The sequence below is a fragment of the Phyllobates terribilis genome, unplaced genomic scaffold (assembly GCF_046119375.1).
Source record: "Phyllobates terribilis strain yellow unplaced genomic scaffold, ASM4611937v1 Scaffold_1__5_contigs__length_1240528914, whole genome shotgun sequence".
NCBI lineage: Eukaryota > Metazoa > Chordata > Amphibia > Anura > Dendrobatidae > Phyllobates > Phyllobates terribilis.
In genome coordinates this window covers 1,144,097,422-1,144,121,265 of record NW_027362761.1, presented here as the reverse complement: position 1 = coordinate 1,144,121,265, position 23,844 = coordinate 1,144,097,422, and the positions used below count along the sequence as shown (strand labels likewise).

The following is a 23,844-nucleotide window of genomic DNA, read 5'->3' as shown; positions in this document are numbered from 1 at the left end:
TAAATCAGGATGGAAGTGCACAGGGGGCGTGTCAGTGCATTTGGACAGCTTATTACTAGTATGCTGACACACCTACAGGGCACTTCCATTCTGATTTGTATAGGACTTTGTGGCGCCCCTGCGGGTTCAGTCACCACAGAGGTACTGCATCTCACCCAGAGGTGTGGTATCTCACCCTCAGGTAAGGAAGGAGTACAGTTCAGGACCCTAACACTACATCCACTACATCACATTTCCGGGGGACAGGGCGAGATTGCTCCTACGGGAGAGCACAGTCCCTGATCCCTGGCTGGAGTGGGGGGAACCACCTAGAGAGGGGGAACTATGTAGTGGATGGGGAGGAGGACGTAGATCCTGGGAGCGCTTGTAGTAGGAGGTATAAAAGGAAGGAACCATCTTGGTTCAACGGAGAAGGGAGAGAGTTTGTTCAGTCAGAGGAGGAGAAGTGACAGGAGCAGAGGCTCTGCACGAGCTCTGCCCCGGAGGCGGGCCTAGCACAGAGGCCCAAGTCTGAGAGGAGAGGGAGCAGGACGGCTCCAGGAATGAGGAGTGAAGGGACCCTAGGGGTACGGGCCGTGCAGCAAGCCACCCGTATGCCCGCTGCTACCAGGAGGTAGAGGGGTCAGGCCAGATAAGGGGAACCGGTCCCTCAACTAGTGGAGAAAACTACGAAGGCTCAACTAGAAACTGGAGGCTGCAGCACTTTATGTACTGTAAGCCAGAAGTCCACGCCAGCTTCACTAAGAAGGTAGCCACATAGGACCCAGGGGACGGAACATACGTCGCCCGCCAAGGCCCGAGGGTACCAGATAGAAGTGTCGCTAGGTGTGAGATACAAGGAGAGAGGCCAGAGAAAGGACACACAGAAGGGGGCCCTGATAAGTACTCCGGAGCTATCTGGGGGTGGACTGAGCCCCTCACTGCGTACGCACAGCACGACGGGGGAGATTGCTCTGGTACCTGTAATCTGGACTGCAACAACTGTGAGTAAAGACCCTGGGACTGCACTATCTTGTCTCGGTGTTCCTTGCTGCGCCAGCACTCACTGCACTGGAACGCCCTGCACAACCACCATCATCCACGCACACTGCCCTGAAGCTACACTCTTCCTGTGGGGAGTTATATCACCCTTGCTGCCAAACCATCAGCTTCAGAGGACTGCTCCGCAGCGGCGGCCTCACTAGCTGTACTCCACAGGTGGCGTAGTCGGACATTTACACCCATACATATAAATACGCCTTGGATTGACCGCCCTGGGTCACGGACCGGGTCACCGCCACAGTGACTACAACCCCCAGCGTCTACCGGACCGGCTCCGGGTACCCCGTGGCCCAGGGGGCGCGTCAACTTCTACACTAGATTTCTCCTAACTGGCACATTGGAATCATTTATGTTGTGAGGCAAGAATCTACACAGCCGTACCACTACTGACATATGTAAAAATAAGCTTAAAAGACTGCAAAAATGGGCGCATCTGGTGTTCAATTGGGTGACAACCCCATTCAGGTGGGAATAAATAGTTATGATGGTTGTTGCCAAGCTTCTCTGTGAATAGACAAGAATAAATAAAAATAGATATTTAACAACGCTAGTATGCATGGATAGATGGAAAGATAAATAGACAGCAGATGAAGGAGAGATCAATACATATAGATATGAGATAAATATTAGGTCGGGGTCCTATCATACAACACATATATGGTTCCATGACATTTTGCAGTCCCTTAGGCTCTAGGGCCAGGACATGCTCAAAACCTTTGGAGCTCTCCATATTTACCACCCTAACAAGTGTGTATAGTGGCTTGTTCCCCAATACGAGGGTCATACAATATGGCAATGACGCTCTGGGTAAAATCTTCAAGACTAAAAGATACACCTATCTGTGTAATGACAAGGACTTAGAAGAATTCTGGCTGAGAACTCAGACGATCTGTTTTCATCCCTTCCTCATTCTAATTAATAGTTATTGTGTAACCGTGAATTTAACGGACAATTTCCCTGTGAGCAGCCCTCAGGCCATTAATGTGGTTTTGCGTCTAGACATAAGTTTACATCAGATGTGGGCTTTGCTTCATGTTACCCGTCCATCTCAAGTAGAATATTCTGTGCTTCTATCACATAAGGGCAGATTGGTGGCCATAACAATCGTTGATCGGTGACTTCACGAGTCAATCAGCGCCTATTTGATGCCCTTTGACACCGGCAAAGTGTACGGAGATGACTGATTAGTTATCTGATGGTTCGGGCCCATTCGGTTAGACTGTCTGGAGCACATCCCTGGTGTAAAACAAAAGCTCTGCCACCAAATGTTCTGCCAATTTGTTGCCGACAGCTGCAAGGTTTCCTGGGTCAATGATTGGGAATGAGCCAGTTTGTTGCTGATGGCTGTGAGGTTTCCTGGGTCAATGATTGGGAATGAGCCAGTTTGTTGCCGATGGCTGTAAGGTTTCCTGGGTCAATGATTGGTAATGAGCCAGTTTGTTGCTGGTTGCTGCGAGGTTTCCTGGGTCAATTATTGGGAATGAGCCAGTTTGTTGCCGGTAGCTGCACGGTTTCCTGGGTCAATGATTGGGAATGAGCCAGTTTGTTGCCGATGGCTGCGAGGTTTCCTGGGTGAATGATTGGGAATGTGCCAGTTTGTTGCCGATGGCTGTGAGGTTTCCTGGGTCAATGATTGGGAATGAGCCAGTTTGTTGCCGGTTGCTGCAAGGTTTCCTGGGTCAATGACTTGAAATGTGCCAGTTTGTTGCTGATTGCTGAGAGGTTTCCTGGGTGAATGATTGGGAATGTGCCAGTTTGTTGCTGTAGTATCGGCATCTCTGCCCCTTGACAGGCAGAGACGCCGTCCCTCTTACTGCCACGCTCCCGGCCCGGCGTCTTCCGGCCCTCCTGCTGCTGCTGCCGGCGCGCACAGATTCCCGGGCACTGTGCTTAGGCCTCGCTCCCTCCCTCTTAAAGGGGCCGTGCGCTCCGTCCTAAGGAGTCCCTGGCCAATGGCCGGAGGACCTCTCATATAAAAGGCACCTCCTCCAAAATGGAGGTGCCCGTGCAAGGTTGTAGCTTTGTGTCCTAAACTCTGCTTCAGCCCTCAGGTCCAGTCCGCCAGCCTGATTACCAGTCCAGTCCACCAGCCTGACTACCAGTCCAGTCCGCCAGCCTGACTACCAGTCCAGTCCGCCAGCCTGACTACCAGTCCTGTCCACCAACCTGACTACCAGTGCAGTCCGCCAGCCTGACTACCTGTCTCCGCCTGCCAAGTGTACTCTCCAGCCCGACGGTCTGCCTACGATCCAAACCCGCCAGTCTGTCTATGGGCCTGGCTTGCCTGCCTACCCAGAGATTCTACCAGTTACCTGCCGTGCCTATCTGTCAGCCTACCTGGAGGCTCCTGTCAGTTACCTGCCGTGCCTACCCAGAGGCTCCTGCCAGTTACTCGTGGGAGTCACCTGCTCTCATAGAAGGACAGGCCCAGAGTAGCACCTGGTCCCTCTGCTCGGTCCTTCCCTGGTTGACGGAGTCGATTGAGCCGCCGTGCAACCTTGGTCAGTCCGAGTTGATACCTAGTTCCGCCCCTCTGGTCCCTCCTTGCACCGCAGCACAGAGGTTCCACCACCTGGATCCGTAACAGTTGCCGATGGCTGCGAGGTTTCCTGAGTCGATGATTGGGAATGTGCTAGTTTGTTGCTGATTGCTGTGAGGTTTCCTGGGTCAATGAAATGATTGGGAATGAGCGCACCTACGCCTGACTCCCGTCCCGTGTAAAAGGACCTTTACTGGGAAACTATTACATGCTATTAATAAACGAATACTCCTGTCACTAGAAAGACACGTATGCTTCTGAATTTAACTTCACCATTGCTCAAAGTGCATTCAAAATAAAATAAAATAAATGCTACAAAATTGTAAAAATTTCAATTTGGAGCAGCAACAGTCAAGACACTGATACAAGCTGCTTCAAGAAAGAAAAAAAAAACCTCAAAAAGACAAGAAGGCATTCCCTCTGTCTGGAGAAAGACCGGTTCAATCTCCAGAGGATACAAGGCTTCTTTACCATGAGAGCTACTAATCTGTGGAATAGCCTGCCTCAGGAGCAGCTGGTTACAGCTTCATAAAAAGGGAAATACGTCTGTACATGTATAAAGTTCTTGTCCTGAATGTTGACCCAATCGTTCGATACTCGGGATCAGGAGGGATAATTTGCTCCTTTAGGGCAGACTAGATCATGTATTATTGATGCATCTAAGCCCCATTTCCTTTATCTTCTCTCATTCCTTGGATGAACTTGATAGACGATCTAAGGGGTAAGGGGGAGTGTGACACGCCAGGCCTGGCATGTCAGAGTGAGGAGACTTATAGGCCTTGCATGCTCCTCTGGGAAATTAAATATGCAAATTGTCTCTCCAGAGAGGAAGAGGAATAGAACTCTAGTGTCAGTTATTGGAAGTATCAATCCTAAAAGTCAATAACGAGCTTTGTCACATGACTTAGGATCAAAGCCAAACCAAAATATAAATTTGCAGACACTGTGTTTCGGGGTGTTGCCCCTCATCAGTGCAAAGCATGATATCGGATTTTTTTCAAATGGACCGTTTTGAGTACACAGCTTTAAACACAGACCGATTTGACTCCATAGTTACAAACGACAAGCAAACCCTGTGCAGCTTGACTCTGCAGTTATACGTTACCACATTCCCATTACCCCAACTTCTCTTGAACCTACAGACAGGGATATGACAACTAGTAATTTACAGGATGAGGACACCCTATTGATAGCTGGATAATGACCCCTATAGCTGGGTGATGACCATTATAGAGGGCGCTATATTGCTTGCCATCCATTCTTTCTAGAAACGTAAGGGCAGAGGTTCATTTGGTTACTGATACTTTTCGGACATTTGGGGATATGTTCTACAGTAACGGAGAATACTTAAGGCATCAATATACATTTCGTCCCTGTAGGGAAAATAACATTTTTCATTGATAATACTATATGCCTCTATGAATGTTTCAGAAATCCCCCCCGAGGGAGAAAAATGCCTCATGTGTGTCTCATTTACAAGGAATGTGAAGAAGCTCCTCGTGTTCTCAGACAATGAATAGCAGAAAGGGAACATGAGATACCAAGAAAAACAAGTATTAAGTACGAGGTATGGTGGATATGTACTCTATGGAAAAAGTAGTATCGGGTGGTTCCGATGGTGAATAGACACATTACTGTGCAAATCTTTTAGGCAGGGGTGGAAAAAATTGCTGCAAAGTAAAAATGATTTAAAAAAAATAGAAGTGTTAATAGTTTATTTTTTATCAATTAACAAAATGTAAAAGTGAATGAACAAAAACTAAATCTAAATCCCATCAGTATTTGGTGGGACAGCCCTTTGTCTTCAGCGTCAATTCTTCTAAATACACTTGGACAAAGTTAGGGAACTGGTAGGTCAGGTGCAAGAGTAACCAATTATACTATATGATCACTGGGTGCAGAGGAAGAAGCACTGTCAGTGCTTTCTATAAACTGTATACACGGCGCTTGTTTAGCACTGTGTGTACAGCGATCGGGAAGGCAGAGCTGGTAGCAAACAGTCTCTCTCGAACAGGACATCAGGAAGGAGAATGGAGATAGTCATCACATGGAGCAGCAGTAAAATTTGCTTTAGGTGCACTACAGCTTCCATGGCCGGCTATGAAATGTAATACTTTGTGTCCTGCGATAGTACTGCAGTGTATGAAGTATATTTTGCCTTGCAAGTGGAGCCAAGATGGAGATTTTACACATGGACGTGCTGTAGTTGTGTAATATCTGCAAGTCATATTTCAAAGACAAACTGTAGTGCCGTCATCTTCATCATCACAAACAGTGGCATGTAAAATTTTGGCCACCCCTGGTCAAAATTACTGTTATTGTGAACAGTTAAATAAGTTGAAGATGAAATGATCTCCAAAAGGCCTAACGTTAAAGATGACACATTTCCTTTGTATTTTAGGCTAAAAAAAAAAGTCATTTTTTACATTTTAAAAATTGCAAAAAGGAAAATGGGCCGATGCAAAAGTTTGGGCACCCTTGGAGATTTGTGTGCTCAGATAACTTTGACCAAGGTTTTAGACCTTAATTAGCCTATTAGGGTTATGGCTTGTTCACCATCATCGTTATGAAAGGCCAGGTGATGCAAATCTCCCAGCTTTATAAAAACCCCGTCTCCTATAACCTTGTGCCAAAAAACTGCAGCCATAAGCAGCTGCCTAGCACTCTGAGAATGAAAAATGTGGAGGACCACAAAGCAGAAGGCTATAAGAATATTATATATATATATTTTTTGTGCCTAAAATACAAAGGAAAATGTGTCATCTTTAACTTTAGGCCTTTTAGAGACCATTTCATCTTCAACTTGCTTAACTGTTCACAATAACAGTTATTTTGACAAGGGGTGCCCAAACTTTTACATGCCACTGTAGCATGGATGAAGGGAAATGAAAGAGCAGCGCACTTTGGAGGATATATAGGACATATTCCGGTATTGAATATCATAGCAGAAGTGGAGGCAGGATGGGGGCCCCATATTGTTCTGTCCCATTATTCTTCTCCTTGGGAAGTGAATACCTTAGCGTCATCATTCAGTCCATCTTTGGGGAGAAATTTTTATATTTTACTTAAACGAATATATTCCGAGCTAAAAAAAAATGATTTTTGCAATTGGGTTTCATTAAAAATGTTGCACAGTTTGGTTTTTACAAGCTCTTCATTTCTATGCATTCAACTTTAATGTGGTCATAAATCAGCAGAGAGGAGCTCAGAAAAAGAAACATGAGCGTTATAAACAAGCTCACTGATGGCCTGCCAGTTAACTCCTTCTGCAGCCATCATCAGACAGTGCAGTACAGAGGCTACAGAAGGATAAAAGGTTAAAAAGGTTTAATGAAACCCAACTGCAAAAATTATTTGTAGCCCAAAACACATGCCTTTACATAAGACGACGGGGTGTGTTCTAGTCCCAAACTGTGAAGGGACTCTCCCTATAGACAAGGGGGAGTGGTTATACCCAGTTGTCGATTTAATCAATACAGTTCCAGAAGTAATAACTTCATAGAACTTTTTTTATTCTATAAAAGTTGCTCTTGAATCGATTTTTCACGTGGAAATCAAGCATGTCCCGAAACCACCATGAGACGTCATCATGATATATTCCTTATAGTCTACGTTAAGGGGCAAATTTCCCAATTTTCGAGGTTCTTTGTCAAGTGCAGAATGGTATTTGCAAAAATGTATTCTTATATGAAGGAGACAGCCCAGTCCACCCAGAGCTGTGGGATTTGTGCACAAACGGAATAGGGAATGCAGGGGATTTGTTTAATATACTGTAGGACCATAAGCCCCCCATACGCATAAGACTAACGTGGACAGAACCAGCTGAAAGGTCCCCACATATATTAGACTAATGACTTTCAATGACTGACGAATGATATCAGAGGACAGAAAAATCATGGATATCTAATTTCGGACTGCCAATCCTTTATTTTATCCTCGGTGAGGTAAGACGTCCCCAGAGGAGTCTCCAAGAAAACAAAGGAGCACTTGGCTGACCCCGGTGGAGCTGGGAGATATAGCTGTCGGGGAATGATCATCAGACAGATATGTATTTGTGTATGGGGGCTTAAGAGTCCAACAGCACCAATGAACTTTAGGGCACTAGAATTACCTATATTAGAGAAAATAAGTTGTAGGGTTACCACCATCACTAGGATATGCCATCATTTTCGATAAGGGTTGCATTTCTGGGCCTCACATCAATCCTAGGATTTATAGGACAGCAGTGCAGAGAAGGACATGGGTACAGGCACAAGATCCTGCTCAGTACAAGAAAAAACTTAATGAGTGGCCCTTTTAATCACAGGATTGGGTTGGGGATCAAGTCAATCTGACCATGCACCAATCAGAAGTGATGGTATATCCTGATTGAGATAGAAATAATTGCTTAAATTTATTTTAAGAAAATAAAGACCTATAGCCCCGTCTAAGTGATTGGATTTTCAATACTAAGGAGGCGGTAGAGCAGATGAGCACAGAATAGATCGGGTTACCTTCAGCCATTGTTCCGCCTGTTCCTCACTTTGGACGGCGAGGACCAGAGCGTCTGTCCCCTGATGAGTAATCTTCAGTTCATGCTTTTTCTTTTTACCATCCTTTGGTACATAGGAGACAGAGCAGCCGTTCAAGAGTAACTCCATCTGAGGCTGCTGATCCTTGGAGGATTTGTAGCACTAATTGGGGCAGAAGATGAAATTATCAGTCAAGAGATCTCCCAGACGATTCACTTAATGCAAGAAAGTTATGCAAGTAGGATCAGTAGAGGATACGCCATGTATGTACTCCACCTGCAGAATAGTGAGTGCAGCTCTGGAGTATCATACAGGATGTAACTCAGGATCAGTACAGGACAAGTAATATAATATTAAATTTACCCAACTATTTTATATAAAGCACTATAAAAAGTTGATCAAAGATAGAAATTACAATGTAGTTTATAAATTAGTAAATCTTACCATTAACTTATTTTCTTTAATGACACATAAAAGTTTTGTCCACTGCCCAAATCTTTTCTTCCGCAGGAGGAACGCACAGATCTTAGCATCTTTTACAAGGAACATAGAGGCTTCTTCAGACGGCCATTGAAGTCTCTTTTTCTGTCCTTTTCCATCTTCTTCTTCTTCGTCGTAAGACTCGTACGAACTGCTCATCGCATCTGAGTCATAATCTTAAGAAGAAGACGACACTGAATGAAATTCAATGGATGCATGAACTTTGTTTAAAACACTAGAGACAGTGGCTTTGCAATCTTCCTGCTTGAATTTACCAGGAGCTATAACAGATGTATTCCCATGTTGCAGGAATAACAATTTTTGCAAAAATGCAGGGGTCGGATTGTATGGAACACAGAACAAATGATGCAGAAATGTTTATGCAGTACATTGGTGACACAGAACAGCGTAAACATTGGCCAAATGCATAAAACATAGAATGTAGAACCCCCTGGAAGAAGCGCCGGCGAAACGCACGTCAGGATACAGAGAGCCTGTTGGTTTTATAATATATATTTATTGATATGTGCACTTGTCACTTTGTTGCTTATTCTATGCTTTATGCATTTGGCCAATATGTGACATATAATGGGCCCCACATAGTCCTCCATACAGAATAATCGGCCCCACATAGTCCTCCATACAGTATAATGGGCTCCACATAGTCCTCCATACAGTATAATGGGCCCCACATAGTCCTCCACACAGCGTAATGGTCACACAGTGCTCCATACAGTATAATGGGCCCAACATAGTCCTCCATACAGTATTATGGCCCCACATAGTCCTCCATACAGTATAATGGCCCCCACATAGTCCTCCATGCAGTATAATGGGCCCTACATAGTCCTCCATGCAGTATAATGGGCCCCACATAGTCCTCCATACAGAATAATGGGCCCCACATAGTCCACCATACAGAATAATGGCCCCCACATAGTCCTCCATACAGAATAATGGACCCCACATAGTTCTCCATACAGAATGATGGGCCCCACATAGTCCTCCATACAGAATAATGGACCCCACATAGTCCTCCATACAGAATAATGGACCCCACATAGTCCTCCATACAGAATAATGGACCCCACATAGTCCTCCATACAGAATAATGGACCCCACATAGTCCTCCATACAGAATAATGGGCCCCACATAGTCCTCCATACAGAATAATGGGCCCCACATAGTCCTCCATACAGAATAATGGGCCCCACATAGGTCTCCATACAGTATAATGGCCCCACATTAAAAAAAATAAATAAATACTCACCTCTCCTCGTTCCTCTGCTGCTCCAGTCTCGGATGCAAGCTCTCTGAAGCTCATTACTGCTCGGCACAAAGGGTGCGATATAGTGATGTCATCGTGCCCGCTGCGCTGAGACGTCAGATGCAGAGGGAGAATGATGAAGGTGGGCTTACTGCCTCGATCTTTGCTTTCAACTGTATCGGCATCCAAGATGCAGTTGAAAGTGCGATGATGGGCGGGGGAAGCAGCTGCACATTTTTCTAACAGTGGCCACTGCAGGAGAACTGTGGTATTACACGACTCCTATTCCAATTAACAAGCGATCGTGTAATACCAGGTGGTGTTGAGTCCTCCAGAGCAGGAGCAACTCTTTGCAGTGGCTGCACCCTATAGAGGAAAGCCTTCTACTTGGAAACTCCCTGTAGGACATCAATGTGCTCCAATACGAACCTTGGACAATGAATGTCCTAAAGTTTATAATCTTCCCAGTAAAGATACTTAAATTGGGCTAACATTTCACATATTTCCACATGCACTTACTGTGTTGGTTATTCTGCTTTTTTTGGCACAGTTTTCTTTGTATTTTACAAAACTTTCTCTGGGAAAACGCAATAAAAAAAATAAATCTAAACCAAATATTTCAAAACGAGGAGTATTAAGAAATGTTTTACAAGTTAAAATACCAATTACAACGTGTGAAAAAGCAGAGATTACACGTTGGGGGGTCTGGTTATTTATCTACCATTGGATCACGTACAGGACCCCCAAGTGGCGTTCATGTTCAGATGGAAACTCAACGTTTTTATTACAAAACAGCGAAACGAGGGCGAAACAGCAAGCCAAGTCTTCAGCTGATGATGGTCTTGGCTTCTCGTGTAAATAAATCATTTTCATATTGATCTAAAAAAGAGCAATATCACAACATGGAAATCCTCCAGCTCCATCTTGGAGATCAAACATAAAGTCCACGCCGGTACTAAACTGTGAAGAATGTTCTATCCCTGCCGAGAATAAACCATCAGATTTCCTGATTTGTGTTCTGCGAGGAATGACCCAATCGTTTTGGCCGGCATAGAACCTCAAGCCATAAAATCTAATCGTTTCGCCTTCCTATACGATTTTCTTACATTTGTGGATAAGTGGTTTTGTAACTGCGTCAACAACAACACGGAACGGCCTCCGTTTATATCAGCGGGAGGGTATGGAAGGAGAGGGGGGCCATTTTTTGGCCTCGAACGTGACGGTCCCTGCTGTAGCAGAACAAGCTGTGTGTACGTTCCTCCTCTTATTCCCGGAGGGAATGTTAGGAAAGCCGCCAAAGAAAATCACAGTAAGGAGGGAATAGCCTCTCCAAAGCCTGCACTGCATTAACGCTGTCAAGAAGAGGGGTCAAAAGGCTGCCGATGGCTGCCAGCACTAACCTACTATATCTCTCCATGAGTAATGACGCAGATTACTGTTCTTACTCATAGTTATTGCTAAAAACACCAGAAAAATACTGCTCAAAGAAAAAATGGTTTCAAAAGGAAATGTATCACCAGAAATTAGCATCATTTAAATGAAGGGATTATGTTTAAAAAAAAAACAAACAAACCTCAAAATGTTGCATAAATATAACATTATATGTATTACATTTATGCAACTTTTTATATATATATATATAATACGTTGATTTAAATTACGCTAATTGCTGCAGATATACATACAATTTTTTTTAATTATTATTATATATATTAAATAGCAATTTTAACAAAATAGTTTTAAATTATATATTATATAATAATAAATAATTTTAAAAAAATCAATGTTAAATTAGTATTATAGTAATAATACTAATAATAGTAGCAGTAATTATAATAATAAACTCCCTGCTCACCATTCCCGCTGCCACCCCCATCTGATCCTCTCTTACTCCCTGCTCACCATTCCCGCTGCCGCCCCCATCCGATCCTGTTACTCCCTGCTTACCATTCCCGCTGCCACCCCCATCTGATCCTCTCTTACTCCCTGCTTACCATTCCCGCTGCCGCCCCCTTCAGATCCTCTCTTACTCCCTGCTCACCATTCTCGCTGCCACCCCCATCCGATCCTCTTACTCCCTGCTCACCATTCCCACTGCCGCCCCCATCCGATCCTCTCTTACTCCCTGCTCACCATTCCCGCTGCCGCCCCCATCCGATCCTGTTACTACCTGCTCCCCATTCCCGCTGCCGCCACCATCTGATCCTCTCTTACTCCCTGCTCACCATTCCCGCTGCCACCCCCATCCGATCCTCTCTTACTCCCTGCTCACCATTCCCGCTGCCACCCCCATCCGATCGTCTCTTACTCCCTACTCACCATTCCCGCTGCCACCCCCATCCGATCCTCTCTTACTCCCTGCTCACCATTCCCACTGCCGCCCCCATCCGATCCTCTCTTACTCCCTGCTCACCATTCCCACTGCCGCCCCCATCGATCCTCTCTTACTCCCTGCTCACCATTCCCACTGCCACCCTCATCCGATCGTCTCTTACTCCCTGCTCACCATTCCCGCTGCCACCCCCATCCGATCCTCTCTTACTCCCTGCTCACCATTCCCACTGCCACCCCCATCCGATCCTCTCTTACTGCCTGCTCACCATTCCCACTGTCGCCCCCATCCGATCCTCTCTTACTCCCTGCTCACCATTCCTGCTGCCGCCCCCATCCAATGCTCTTACTCCCTGCTCACCATTCCCGCTGCTGTCCCCATCCGATCATCTCTTACTCCCTGCTCACCATTCCCGCTGCCACCCCCATCTGATCCTCTTATTCCCTGCTCACCATTCCTGCTGCCGCCCCCATCCAATGCTCTTACTCCCTGCTCACCATTCCCGCTGCTGTCCCCATCCGATCCTCTCTTACTCCCTGCTCACCATTCCCACTGTCACCCCCATCTGATCCTCTTATTCCCTGCTCACCATTCCTGCTGCCGCCCCCATCCAATGCTCTTACTCCCTGCTCACCATTCCCGCTGCTGTCCCCATCCGATCATCTCTTACTCCCTGCTCACCATTCCTGCTGCCGCCCCCATCCAATGCTCTTACTCTCTGCTCACCATTCCCGCTGCTGTCCCCATCCGATCCTCTCTTACTCCCTGCTCACCATTCCCGCTGCCGCCCCCATCCGATCCTGTTACTACCTGCTCCCCATTCCCGCTGCCGCCACAATCTGATCCTCTCTTACTCCCTGCTTACCATTCCCGCTGCCACCCCCATCCGATCCTCTCTTACTCCCCTCTCTTACTCCCTGCTCACCATTCCTACTGCCACCCCAATCCGATCCTCTCTTACTCCCTGCTCACCATTCCCACTGCCGCCCCCATCCGATCCTCTCTTACTCCCTGCTCACCATTCCCGCTGCCGCCCCCATCCAATGCTTACTCCCTGCTCACCATTCCCGCTGCCGCCACCATCCGATCCTGTTACTACCTGCTCCCCATTCCCGCTGCCGCCACCATCTGATCCTCTCTTACTCCCTGCTCACCATTCCCGCTGCCACCCCCATCAGATCCTCTCTTACTCCCTGCTCACCATTCCCGCTGCCGTCCCCATCCAATCCTGTTACTACCTGCTCCCCATTCCCGCTGCCGCCACCATCTGATCCTCTCTTACTCCCTGCTTACCATTCCCGCTGCCACCCCCATCTGATCCTCTCTTACTCCCTGCTTACCATTCCCGCTGCCACCCACATCCGATCCGCTCTTACTCCCTGCTCACCATTCCCACTGCCACCCCAATCTGATCCTCTCTTACTCCCTGCTCACTATTCCCGCTGCCGCCCCCATACAATGCTCTTACTCCCTGCTCACCATTCCCGCTGCTGTCCCCATCTGATCATCTCTTACTCCCTGCTCACCATTCCCGCTGCCGCCCCCATCCGATCCGCTCTTACTCCCTGCTCACCATTCCCGCTGCTGTCCCCATCCGATCATCTCTTACTCCCTGCTCACCATTCCCGCTGCCACCCCCATCCAATCCTCTCTTACTCCCTGCTCACCATTCCCGCTGCCACCCCCATCCAATCCTCTCTTACTCCCTGCTCACCATTCCCGCTGCCGCCCCCATCCGATCCTCTCTTGAAGCTCCGTCCAGCATTGTGGGGCTCTGCAGTAGACTTCTAACATCCAAATGGGGCTTCGCGGAGGACCAAGCAGGGAAAGGCAGCAGAGGACAGGTATTGGGAAGACAATTTTCTTAACCCCTTCCCTGCCGTCCAAAAGGAGAAAAATGGAAGCCATGTTGCTGGAGTTGTGTACAGCAATTGCCAAACATCCTGAATTTGCTTGGATCCATGAATTTTGGGAAAACTCTAAACTAATTTGATTTGTTTAGAAGTGATTCACTTCTCTCTAAAACCTACAGGAATCTCAGCAATCATAGGAAGCAGCTGCATATTTTTTCAACAGTGGCCACTGCAGGAGAACCGTGGTAGTACACAACTCCTATTCCAATTAACAAGCGATCATGTAATACCAGGTTGTGTTGTGTCCTCGAGAGCAGGAGCAACTCTTTGCAGTGGATGCAGCCTATAGAAGAAAGCCTTCTTCTCGGAAACACCCTCTAGGACATCTATGTACTCCAAGACGCATGGACAAAGACGGTCCTAATGAACCCGTATAATGGTCTTACACACTTTTGTAACCCGAAAGAGATTAGAGGATAGAGATAGATAGATCTATCTATCTCTGGAGTAAGACTCCCGGCGTCAATGAATTAAGAGGAGCTGCGGCGTCACACATCTGCCTTGACTCAGATCCGACCACTTTGGAGGAGCTGGAGAAAACTGGTGTGAAAACACCAAAAGTCTCACTTTTTTTATTTTGTGCAAAAATTTTGCAACTTTTCAAAGCAATATACGCCAGAATTCTGGTGAAACCGCTTGGATGAATCACTGATGTTTTCTGTAGCTCACTTGCTGGCTTTGCGTATGTCACATCACACCCTGGTCTCTGGGAAAAGTGGCAAGACTCAATCGCTTCCTGGAAACTGCAATAAAATCTATGATAAGCCTAAACCTAAAAATGTAAAATGGTGTCTTGTAATACAAGAAGAAGAAATAGTCTCTGTGTACTTCAGGAGCTAAGGTATATCCCCATCTCCTCCTAAAAGTCCTGTGACTGGCTGTAAGACAACTGCCAGCAGCAGAAGCCTCTCCCTCTCTCCTTTCTGTAGTAGAACAAAAAGACCGTCAAGCCTTGGCGAAGCCCCACTTGCTTGACTGTTCCCCAGGCACATTTCTGGGCCTCTATGTCAAAGAAAAAGCCTAATGAATAACTGCACTTTATCTAGCGCTCTGTTTCCCTTCATTCTATGCAACGGCGGGAATCCTAGTGTTCAAGTCCAAGCCAATCAAACACTACATATATCAATATGTGTAAAGTAGGAGGACACGCAGACTACCCACCCCAAAGTGCCCCAAAACACTCATAGATAAAATATCACATATGAGGGAGAGTCCCAGTCAAAGTCAGGATATGGGAACGGAGGCAAGGGGCGAGCTGGGGTGAGAGGAGTCTTACCCACAGGAGGCAGCTGCTGGTGGAGTAGAGCGTGGAGGGAGGGGTGAACGGCCAACGCATGTTTCGCACTGTAAACCAACGCTTTTTCGAGGGTCAGGTGGGTGAGTATGTTATCGATGACGGTTAATCAATACATTCATGCTGGACTTTTCCTCTCGTTTCGATTTTCCGGAAATCTGCCACTTCTCTACAACTAATCTAAAGCATAGCTCGAAAACATTTCGTCATTTAAATCTAAAGTAAAAGTTGAGTAAAGCTGCAGAATGTTGCATCACTTGGCTTCACTTTTTCCTACCAGTTTTGAGTTCTTTTATTCATATAATCAGTTTTCAGAATTTTGTTGGTTGCTCTGGGAAACTGACATTTTATTGTGCACCCCGTTGTCAGACAGGTGTAGGAGGTGTCCGGTAAAAGGAAACCAGCAGAATTCAGAAAATACCTCAAAATCAGTACGAGAGTGAAACACAGAGATCCTCAACACTTTTATAGATTTAAAGCAGGAAATGGGAACGGATGATTTCATGTAGTATCCTGTGAAGCAGTTGTGGTCAACCGACTACATTATGCGGGCTCAAATAAAGCCCTTGTGCCCCTATGCTCAACATAACTGGACATGACCACGCAAATTCAGTCACTTGAGACAGTGGGGGCATATGCTATGGATGGCTTCAACCGGAAGCTCCTGTGTGAATACCACACCTGGAGTACACAGCGTATGCCAGGTAAACCCTGTACCCTTTAAAGGTGGACAGAAGAAGAAAAGCGAGGGCCACCAGTTGCCCATCACTGCTTTAAAAGGATACTGGTACATGATCACCTATGGCTATGTACTAACATAAATTAATAACTCACTGGAAGTTATGTACTCAGGGGCTTTACCAGGGCTTAGAGGCACTGCTTCTTCATAGTACCCTTCCGGAAGAGATGAGGTCGGCAAAGGTGGGGGTCCATTGTCCGGAGGCTGTTACAACAAAAGATATAAAAAAAATAGTAAGGAATTTCTCAATGGATACAATAACAGAAATAAAATACATAGATAGGAAGCAAAAAGAAAAAAAAAAAAAGGAGGGGGAGGGGGGTCCACTGACCTCCTACAACACAGTTCACATTGTCCATAGAATAAATACTTGTTAATAGTTTTCATTAATAAATTTTCTATTTTTATGGAGATTTTTTCCACGCTGGATAATTTCTGTCTTTTGAATGTTTGGGGACATGGTTTCGTGGCATTGCTAATCTATAAGTATTACAGGTTCTCCTTCTCCTCACAGACTGCACAGCTCTGCTGTTCTCAGCGTGGCTCCTGATGGGAGGAGCATGTGACCAGATGGGTCCATCAGAACATGGGAATGTGATTTTTCTATTGGAGGAGACTGACCGGTCCGATCACATGCTCCTCCACCAGCAACCACGCTGAGAACAGCAGAGCTGTGCAGTCTGTGAGGAAGGTGGAGAATCAGTAATACTTGGGTGTAGGACAAACACTGTTATGAGGACACTCAAAGATAGGATATCCTAAGAGTATGTTATAGTTGTTCTACCAATGTCTGATCGGCGCGTATCAACTTTCTGGGACCACCAGAAATCAACCGAACCAGGGGTGGTACGATGGTGGTTGCAGAAGGTGCGATGTAAGGGGGGGTGGGTGGCCATCAGCGCCTATTTCTGCTGGATGTGCGTCCAAAGACCCACTGGCTCCCTGCACTGCAATACATGCCGCCGGCCAATCAGAAGCCAGCAGCTGACATTGACGTGCCCGTCATAAGCGGCTCATGTCAGTGACGTCATGTGCCATCCATGGTTGGCACGCCGAATTCATCTGCAGGCTACAGAAGAGGACACCGCACATTAGGGGAGTGGATGAAGATAAGCTGAATCGGTTTCTTTTTTTTTTTATAAACGTGTTGGAAAAAAGTAGCAAAACTGACATTGTGCTAGGATGGGGGACATTATACAAGGAAAGGGCCAGGGCTAGTACATTACTACATGGAGGGTGAACAGGTTTGTTTTTATGGGATCTAGAATGCTGTAAAGGCCCATACATCTGACCAACATGGAGGTGGAGGCCCAGGTCCAAATTTTGCACTCTAGTGAGGCCACTGAAGAGAACAGTTGTAATTTTAGTATAAACTCAGCACCGCTCCAATCAAGGGATTTGTCTGGTATTGCGGCAAATCGTAAAGTGAAGACGACTGAAGAGAATGCCTGATACTGCCTCTTCAAAATCCACAGATTTAGTAAGATTGATGAAGATCCCCGAGGTTGGATCCCCAGCGATCACGAGACAGATGTGCCATGGCAGCGCGCGTCAGGGATGCCTCCTTAGAGCCTCAGTTATATCCATAGCTAGCAGAATTAGCACCCATACATCACCTCGTCACACGGTGTGGTTTTTTATGATGGGCGCTCTGGTGAACACCACCATGCAGTGTTTTAATTTGACACATTGCAATATTTTCTCTTGAATTAAAGTATAGAAAAAGGAAAACATAAGTGATCCTAAACGCACTCTTCCAGAGAAGTCCCCCAACATCTTAAGGTTTTACTTTACATAACATAAAATACTTACAAAGAAAACCAAGACGCAGGGCTCACCCCTGGAGCAGGAAAGCCGTTTCATAATTAATTTGTAAGTCAATATTTTAGGTAAATCTCCCCCTGTTTTCTTCTATGTGGAAATCATACCGAACTCTAGCAAGGAAGGAAATGAAACACAAATGGTTCATGTCTGAGTCAGATACCTTTACACCGATGGTTACTACAGGGCTGGGCCGAGCCGCGCTCTTTCGCCAATGTCAACACAGATGGAATCAATTTACGATTGTACTGGTTGTTCTTTAAAGCTGTCTAGAAAGGTTTCTCTGCCTAGAGGTCTGTCGTGGAAAAGTCCATATAGCAAAACGCCGTTCTGATATTACCAAGACGTAAAGAACCGAGACAAATACCGGTGAGCGAGAAGACTCACAGATTGGTGGCTCTCCGGTCTATCATGCCTGATTTTATGCCCCCTGTATTAACACATGGGGGGGAGGGGTCGTCTGTTCAGGAGTCTCTTCTCTTAAAGTGTGGAGGCAAAAAGCGTGCCTTGGGCAGCACGAAGGTCTCAGAGACTGACATTGAGAGCTTGTGATAGTCACTTCTGACTTCCAGTCAGTCAGAAGATGCCATCCCAAGATGGCAGCGCGGGACAGGAGTGGAGTCGGTAAGAAATGAAGACGGCAGCGCAAGTATAAGACTAGGGTCCAAAAACTTAGATTCATAGCACCACTCCAGCGCTGCAATAAAACAATAAATGTTGGAGTGGTGCTTTAATTTGGGCACTGTGTAATGACTAATTTCACCTGCATAAAAACTGAATGCTTGGTCTCCCCTGATCGCTGGAGACCATTATCAAGAGATTGTCCAAAGTGGAGGGCCACTAACAGAAGTTGTCCAACACTGACCTACTGATGACAAATCAGTGGGGGCTAACATCTCGCACCCCCACTGACCAGCTGTTACTGCAGGTAAATGCCGTTTGGCTCGATCTCGAGCCATGGTGACTTGATGGATGAACGTTCTGTAGGAAGATCGATCTTGTGCAAGCCTAGATAGGTCCTCCAGGGTCTTCTTTGCTGTTATCTTGATAGTATCAAGCCTTCGGGTTGTTGGTCTTCCTCTTCACCTTGTTCCTTCTATTCTTCCAACCAGGATGTCCTTCTCCAGTGATCGCCCAGCTAGTAAAAGCTTCAAAAAGGAGCTGGGGACAGCCAGGACGCAGTATATGGAGTCGTGCCGTTTCTGCTCCGTACATCAGGGAGCCACAGGAGCCGATCACCACAGACACCTGGCACCCCCCACAATCAGATATTGATGGCCTATCCCCGGCTCGAGTGAGATGCTCAAGTCCCCACGGCCGCATGTTTCGTGGCTGTTCGACAGACCTTACGTGGTGGGAAACTGATCGAAGAGGATGGACTTTTGGGATTTGTCTTTCAGGCTGAGAAGAGTTTTTGCTCACTTAATCAAAATGGTCAACTGTTCAGCCATGAGAAGATAGTATGTCCTCCATCCTCCATAAAAAATCTGGAAAAAATCAGTTCGAACCTCTTGGCTTAAAGGAACTGTCTACTTTGGACAACTCTATAAATATGCGTTTATGCTGACCGAGTGCTACATGCAAGCCGATTGTTTAAAAGCCTATTCAACAAGGCTTACCTCCCTTCCGTGTGCGCAGAACGATCGTTAAAATGATCTTTCTGTGCGCGAAGAATATCTTGTTCTCTGAAGGAAGTTTCCTGTTTACACAGGATAATGTAAAGCGAGCTTAAAAATCATTTCAACCAAAGAAAGAACGTTTCGTTCATTGGCAGCCTGTGTGGACATACAAATGAGAATTTCTAGGAATGCTCCTAGCCGATAATAACTGTGCAGGAGAAATGCAATGTTGGCAGACAGTGTGTGTAATGTGTATGGGAGCCCCAGACAATTTATTGTGGGGGAAATATCAATCCGGCATGTCTGATTTCAGCCTGTGGAGCATATTGTCTCCTGGAGATTAGATGGCGCCATCTAATGTGTATGCAGGCTTATGTCCCACTGCAAGTCTGAGAGGTGAAATCCCTTCTATGTTGTCAGCAGCAGCTGATGTCCCATGTTCTTCACCTTTCATCCTAAAACTATTGCCCGTTTGGCTTGGTGGAGGCTTCTCGTCAGCAGGCTTGTGTGAAATCCTGGATCACACCTTCTACTTCTGGCCGCATTACTAATGAAGACAGCACTATTTGCTGACGGGACGAGATGCTGAAAGGGACTACGGCGCACTTTAGTTTAATTACTAAATGTTCAGAGTATAAGGAAAAAAATTGTATAAAAAAGGGGGAAGGAGGACAGCAGGGAGTACATTTTTTGGACAATTTTAGTTATCAAAAAAAAAAACCACCCTTGTCTGTATTCTGAGCAGGGACCCCCGCATCTATGAACCAGAGAGCTAGCAAACAGTGGCCCTTGCTCTGATGGACTCCTAGGCCCATTTTTATTGAATGTGTATGGGGACCTCTAGCTCAATTGAAGTCACCATCTGAGTGAAGCTCCTTCTTTTTTAGGTGTTGCCCATTTGGTGACATCACTTACCTCTTTGTGAGCCCCAGCTTGGAGAGCACGGCCCTTCCCGTGAAGGAAGTGTAGCTGTATGTCCTCTAGATCTGTAGAGCTCTTTAATATGGCAGCGAGACACCGCTGGTAGTCATCTGGGCGGTGCTAAAGCAGTGACTAGTCACGGATTCCCATCTGCAGTGGTAGCCATACAGCCTGTCATGTGCAACTATATCGGGTCCGAAAGCCGACTCCATGACTAGTCCCTGCTGCAGCATCACCTGGATGACTTGTAGGATCGGAGCGGGGCATCGTACCAACTCTGCAGCTGCTGTAGTAACATGTAGCAGTTCGGCATGCCCCTGGTCTTGGTATCGGATAAGTACTGACAGGCTCTCTTTAAAGGGATTGTTCAAAATTTGAAGAAATTAAACATTACTGATCTTTTAAATCCCCTTTTCATCAATGCTTCAGTGACCCGTGCGGTCTTATTTTCCAAAAATATATATAACCAGTGACTGCTGCAGTTAATCTCTGGCAGTGATGCTAACATGTAGAACACGTGACAGTGATTGGCTGCAGCAGTTAAGTGGATGAATGGCACCCCATCGACCCAGGAAAATAAACAAAAGGTATGTGAGGAATGTGACTATTTCCTGCCTCCATTTTTATTTTTAAACAACCCCTTTAAGTGCTTTCTGTGAAGTATGAGTTGGATATGGTCAGGTTAAGACGTTTGGTCCTGGGGAACTTAGCTCCTACCCTCAGGGATGAATCCAAAAATGCTGACCATCTCAAAAAACAGCTGGAGACGAAAGCAAGAGCTGTGCCGAGCCTACGTGCCCACCAAAGATGAAACCGGCTATGTCAACACGGCGGCGTCTAGTTCCCTTCTGCAAACATCGGACACCTCTGAACGGCTCAGCACTCAGCGAGTATTGGATCGCCGTCTGCCTACACGCTGCTTTCCAAGAAAAAGGAACAGGACGGAGATGTGTGCGGAGATAGTGCTGACGGGATTACATCTGCTGGGCACAGTCTCTGCTCCATATATCCGGGGGATATTGGATGACATGGGACTCTGCTCCCAAGTACGGGGATTACTAGCTCTGTGCACGGCAGTGAGCCCTGTTCAGACTAGGTTAGATCAGCAGACGTCTTACCAGCCACTGTTGGGGGATTTCTGGGAGCGGCATTTGAGGAGGTGCCGGTACATTGCTCGACGTCTCCGCTTTGTGCACGTGATTCTTCAGCTCCAATTCTGTAGATAACAATTTGATATTGGCATAAGAATACTGGTAAAACGAGACTACATGGGTACATGGATAAAGGGCTGACACCACTGACACTAGCGCCCCCTAGTGGTGTGTACAGGCAGCCACATCATCTGACTCCTTGCCTCTGCAGGATGTATCTGCCCGGTATAAGAAAACATGTTGATGTCAGTAAATATTTGCATTCTTCATTAAATAATTCAGACTCTTCTGCTCTTACATTTCTGTGTTATACCGTTCCTCTGTTACTCCTCCAAGAAAACATATAAATGAGCGCTGTGAGGCCAGGGAGCGGCGTTAGGATTCTTCGGCGCCAGGAGCGGATGGGCACGTGACCGCAAAAGTATGTGATTTGCATATATGCGGTCACATGCCGACTAGTTGTGTCCGGCCTTGCTCAGTACACTTGTATTGAGTGAGGCCACACACGTCTAGTCTGCATATATAAAAATCACATACTTCGGTCACGCGCCCTGATGCCGAAGAATCCTGACAGCGTTCACTGTGCAAACCAACTGCAGACTTGAGCTCACAGCCTGGACAACCCCTTTAAGAACCCCACAATCATTAGACCAATGTAAAAACATCAACAGGTACTGCCACATCAGTATAGGCCCCCCACATAACAATACGGCATGTTGAATTTTAGACTGCCGATCCCTTTATTCTTTAAGATACAAGCCTCCTACCGAGGTGTGTGGCAGCAGCTGTCTCAGAAAAAGGGTGCTGGGCATAACGAGCGCTCCTGTGTATGGGAGAGGGGGCCAAGATGGATGCCAGTCGAAAGAGAAGTCGGCTTTTGGGGGCTTTTCTATTCAGAAGCTTATGAAGCAAAGGGAAGGGCATGTTGAATTTCGATATACCCAACCCTTTAGTCTCCCTAGAGATAAGTAGGAGACAGATGTCTGGCAGAAAGCCTACTCCTCTCTCCCCATATACAACATATGCATGCTCACCCCAGCCAAGTGTGCATGTGTATGAGGAGTTTGTTAGCAGTGTGTACGCAAGTGTTAGGGGATCTCATTTTATCAGCCATTTAGGGGGTACACCAGTAGGGGGCAGTAGCTGTGCTATTCATTAAAGTGGGACACAAACCTATCAAAAATTGTGGAATTGTGCAGAGTAGATCAGTCTTCCTCAGCAAGCGTTGCCTGCCACGTCCCCCGGACAGCAGTGATGGACAAAGATGGCTTCTCATGAGCCGGGAAGGTCTTAGGTGAAATCCCACAGATGTGTCGCTTGTCACAACATTGGTGCGTGTGCAGAATAGTGCGTTATATAGGCAAACTGATTTCAGTGAAGCTGTCAATCAATGCAGCAGGGGCGGAGCTAGCCTCTGACAGTTGGAGGGTGGGTGATCCAAACTGCAGAGCCCCACCCACAATGCACCTAACAACTCATTTGCATTTGAACTAAAAAGTAGGTTTCCCTCCAATACAAGGCCAGAGATTTTTATACTAATAGTATGGATTCTTTTCTTACTTTAAAACAGGATTTCTGACCTTATCGACTCTTAGTAGAGAATGACTGCAAACCAAGTACCGGCGCCCGATGCACAAAGGCGTGGCTAAACATATAAGTGCACCTTCCCACAGGCTTGGTTTCCCTCGATCTCTATCCCACTCTCTACTTTGATTGACAGCTCTGGCTTCATAGAGCTAGAGAAGAGCAGAGATAGATGGAAACCAGGCAGGTGAGAAGATGCACTTAATGTTTGGCTGAGCCACAGAGCACAGAGCACCTGTGCTTGGTTTGAACAGTCATTCTGTGCTGACAAAGTCCCTTTAAGTAGTCAAGAATCCCTTTAAAAAGGAATATGTCAGCAGGTTTTTGCTTTATAATCTGAGAGCAGCATGATGTAGGGACAGAGAGTCTGATTCCAGCGATGTGTCACTTACTGGGCTGCTGTGATTTTGATAAAATCCCAGTTTTCTATGTTGCAGAACTACCAGTTCTCTGAATGCTGAGCTCTGCATAACCCCGCCCACATCTCTGATTGGCAGCTTTGTCTACACTGTATATTGTAAGCAAGCAGCCAATCAGTGGTGCGGGCGGGGTTATACAGATTAGTTGGACTGACCTGCATGTGAGACCTAGTCAGGCTGTGAAGCTCCTGCTGATAAAACACAGATTGTAT

At 46.3% G+C, this 23,844-nt stretch overlaps 1 protein-coding gene across 4 annotated transcripts in view; it reads right to left on the bottom strand.

Annotated features, from left to right (window-relative positions):
* AFAP1 (actin filament associated protein 1) overlaps positions 1-23,844 on the bottom strand; it is a 119,275-nt gene that overhangs the window by 29,746 nt on the left and 65,685 nt on the right. For 3 of the 4 annotated variants that reach the window (XM_073647863.1, XM_073647889.1, XM_073647881.1), the window contains exons 3-6: positions 21,597-21,694; positions 16,213-16,321; positions 8,536-8,747; positions 8,074-8,253 (exon numbers count right to left, since the gene is read on the bottom strand). In XM_073647863.1, coding sequence (XP_073503964.1) covers positions 8,074-8,253; positions 8,536-8,747; positions 16,213-16,321; positions 21,597-21,694 — 599 coding nt within the window. The remainder of the gene's footprint in view (positions 1-8,073; positions 8,254-8,535; positions 8,748-16,212; positions 16,322-21,596; positions 21,695-23,844) is intronic. The other variant, XM_073647872.1, reaches the window with a different exon arrangement.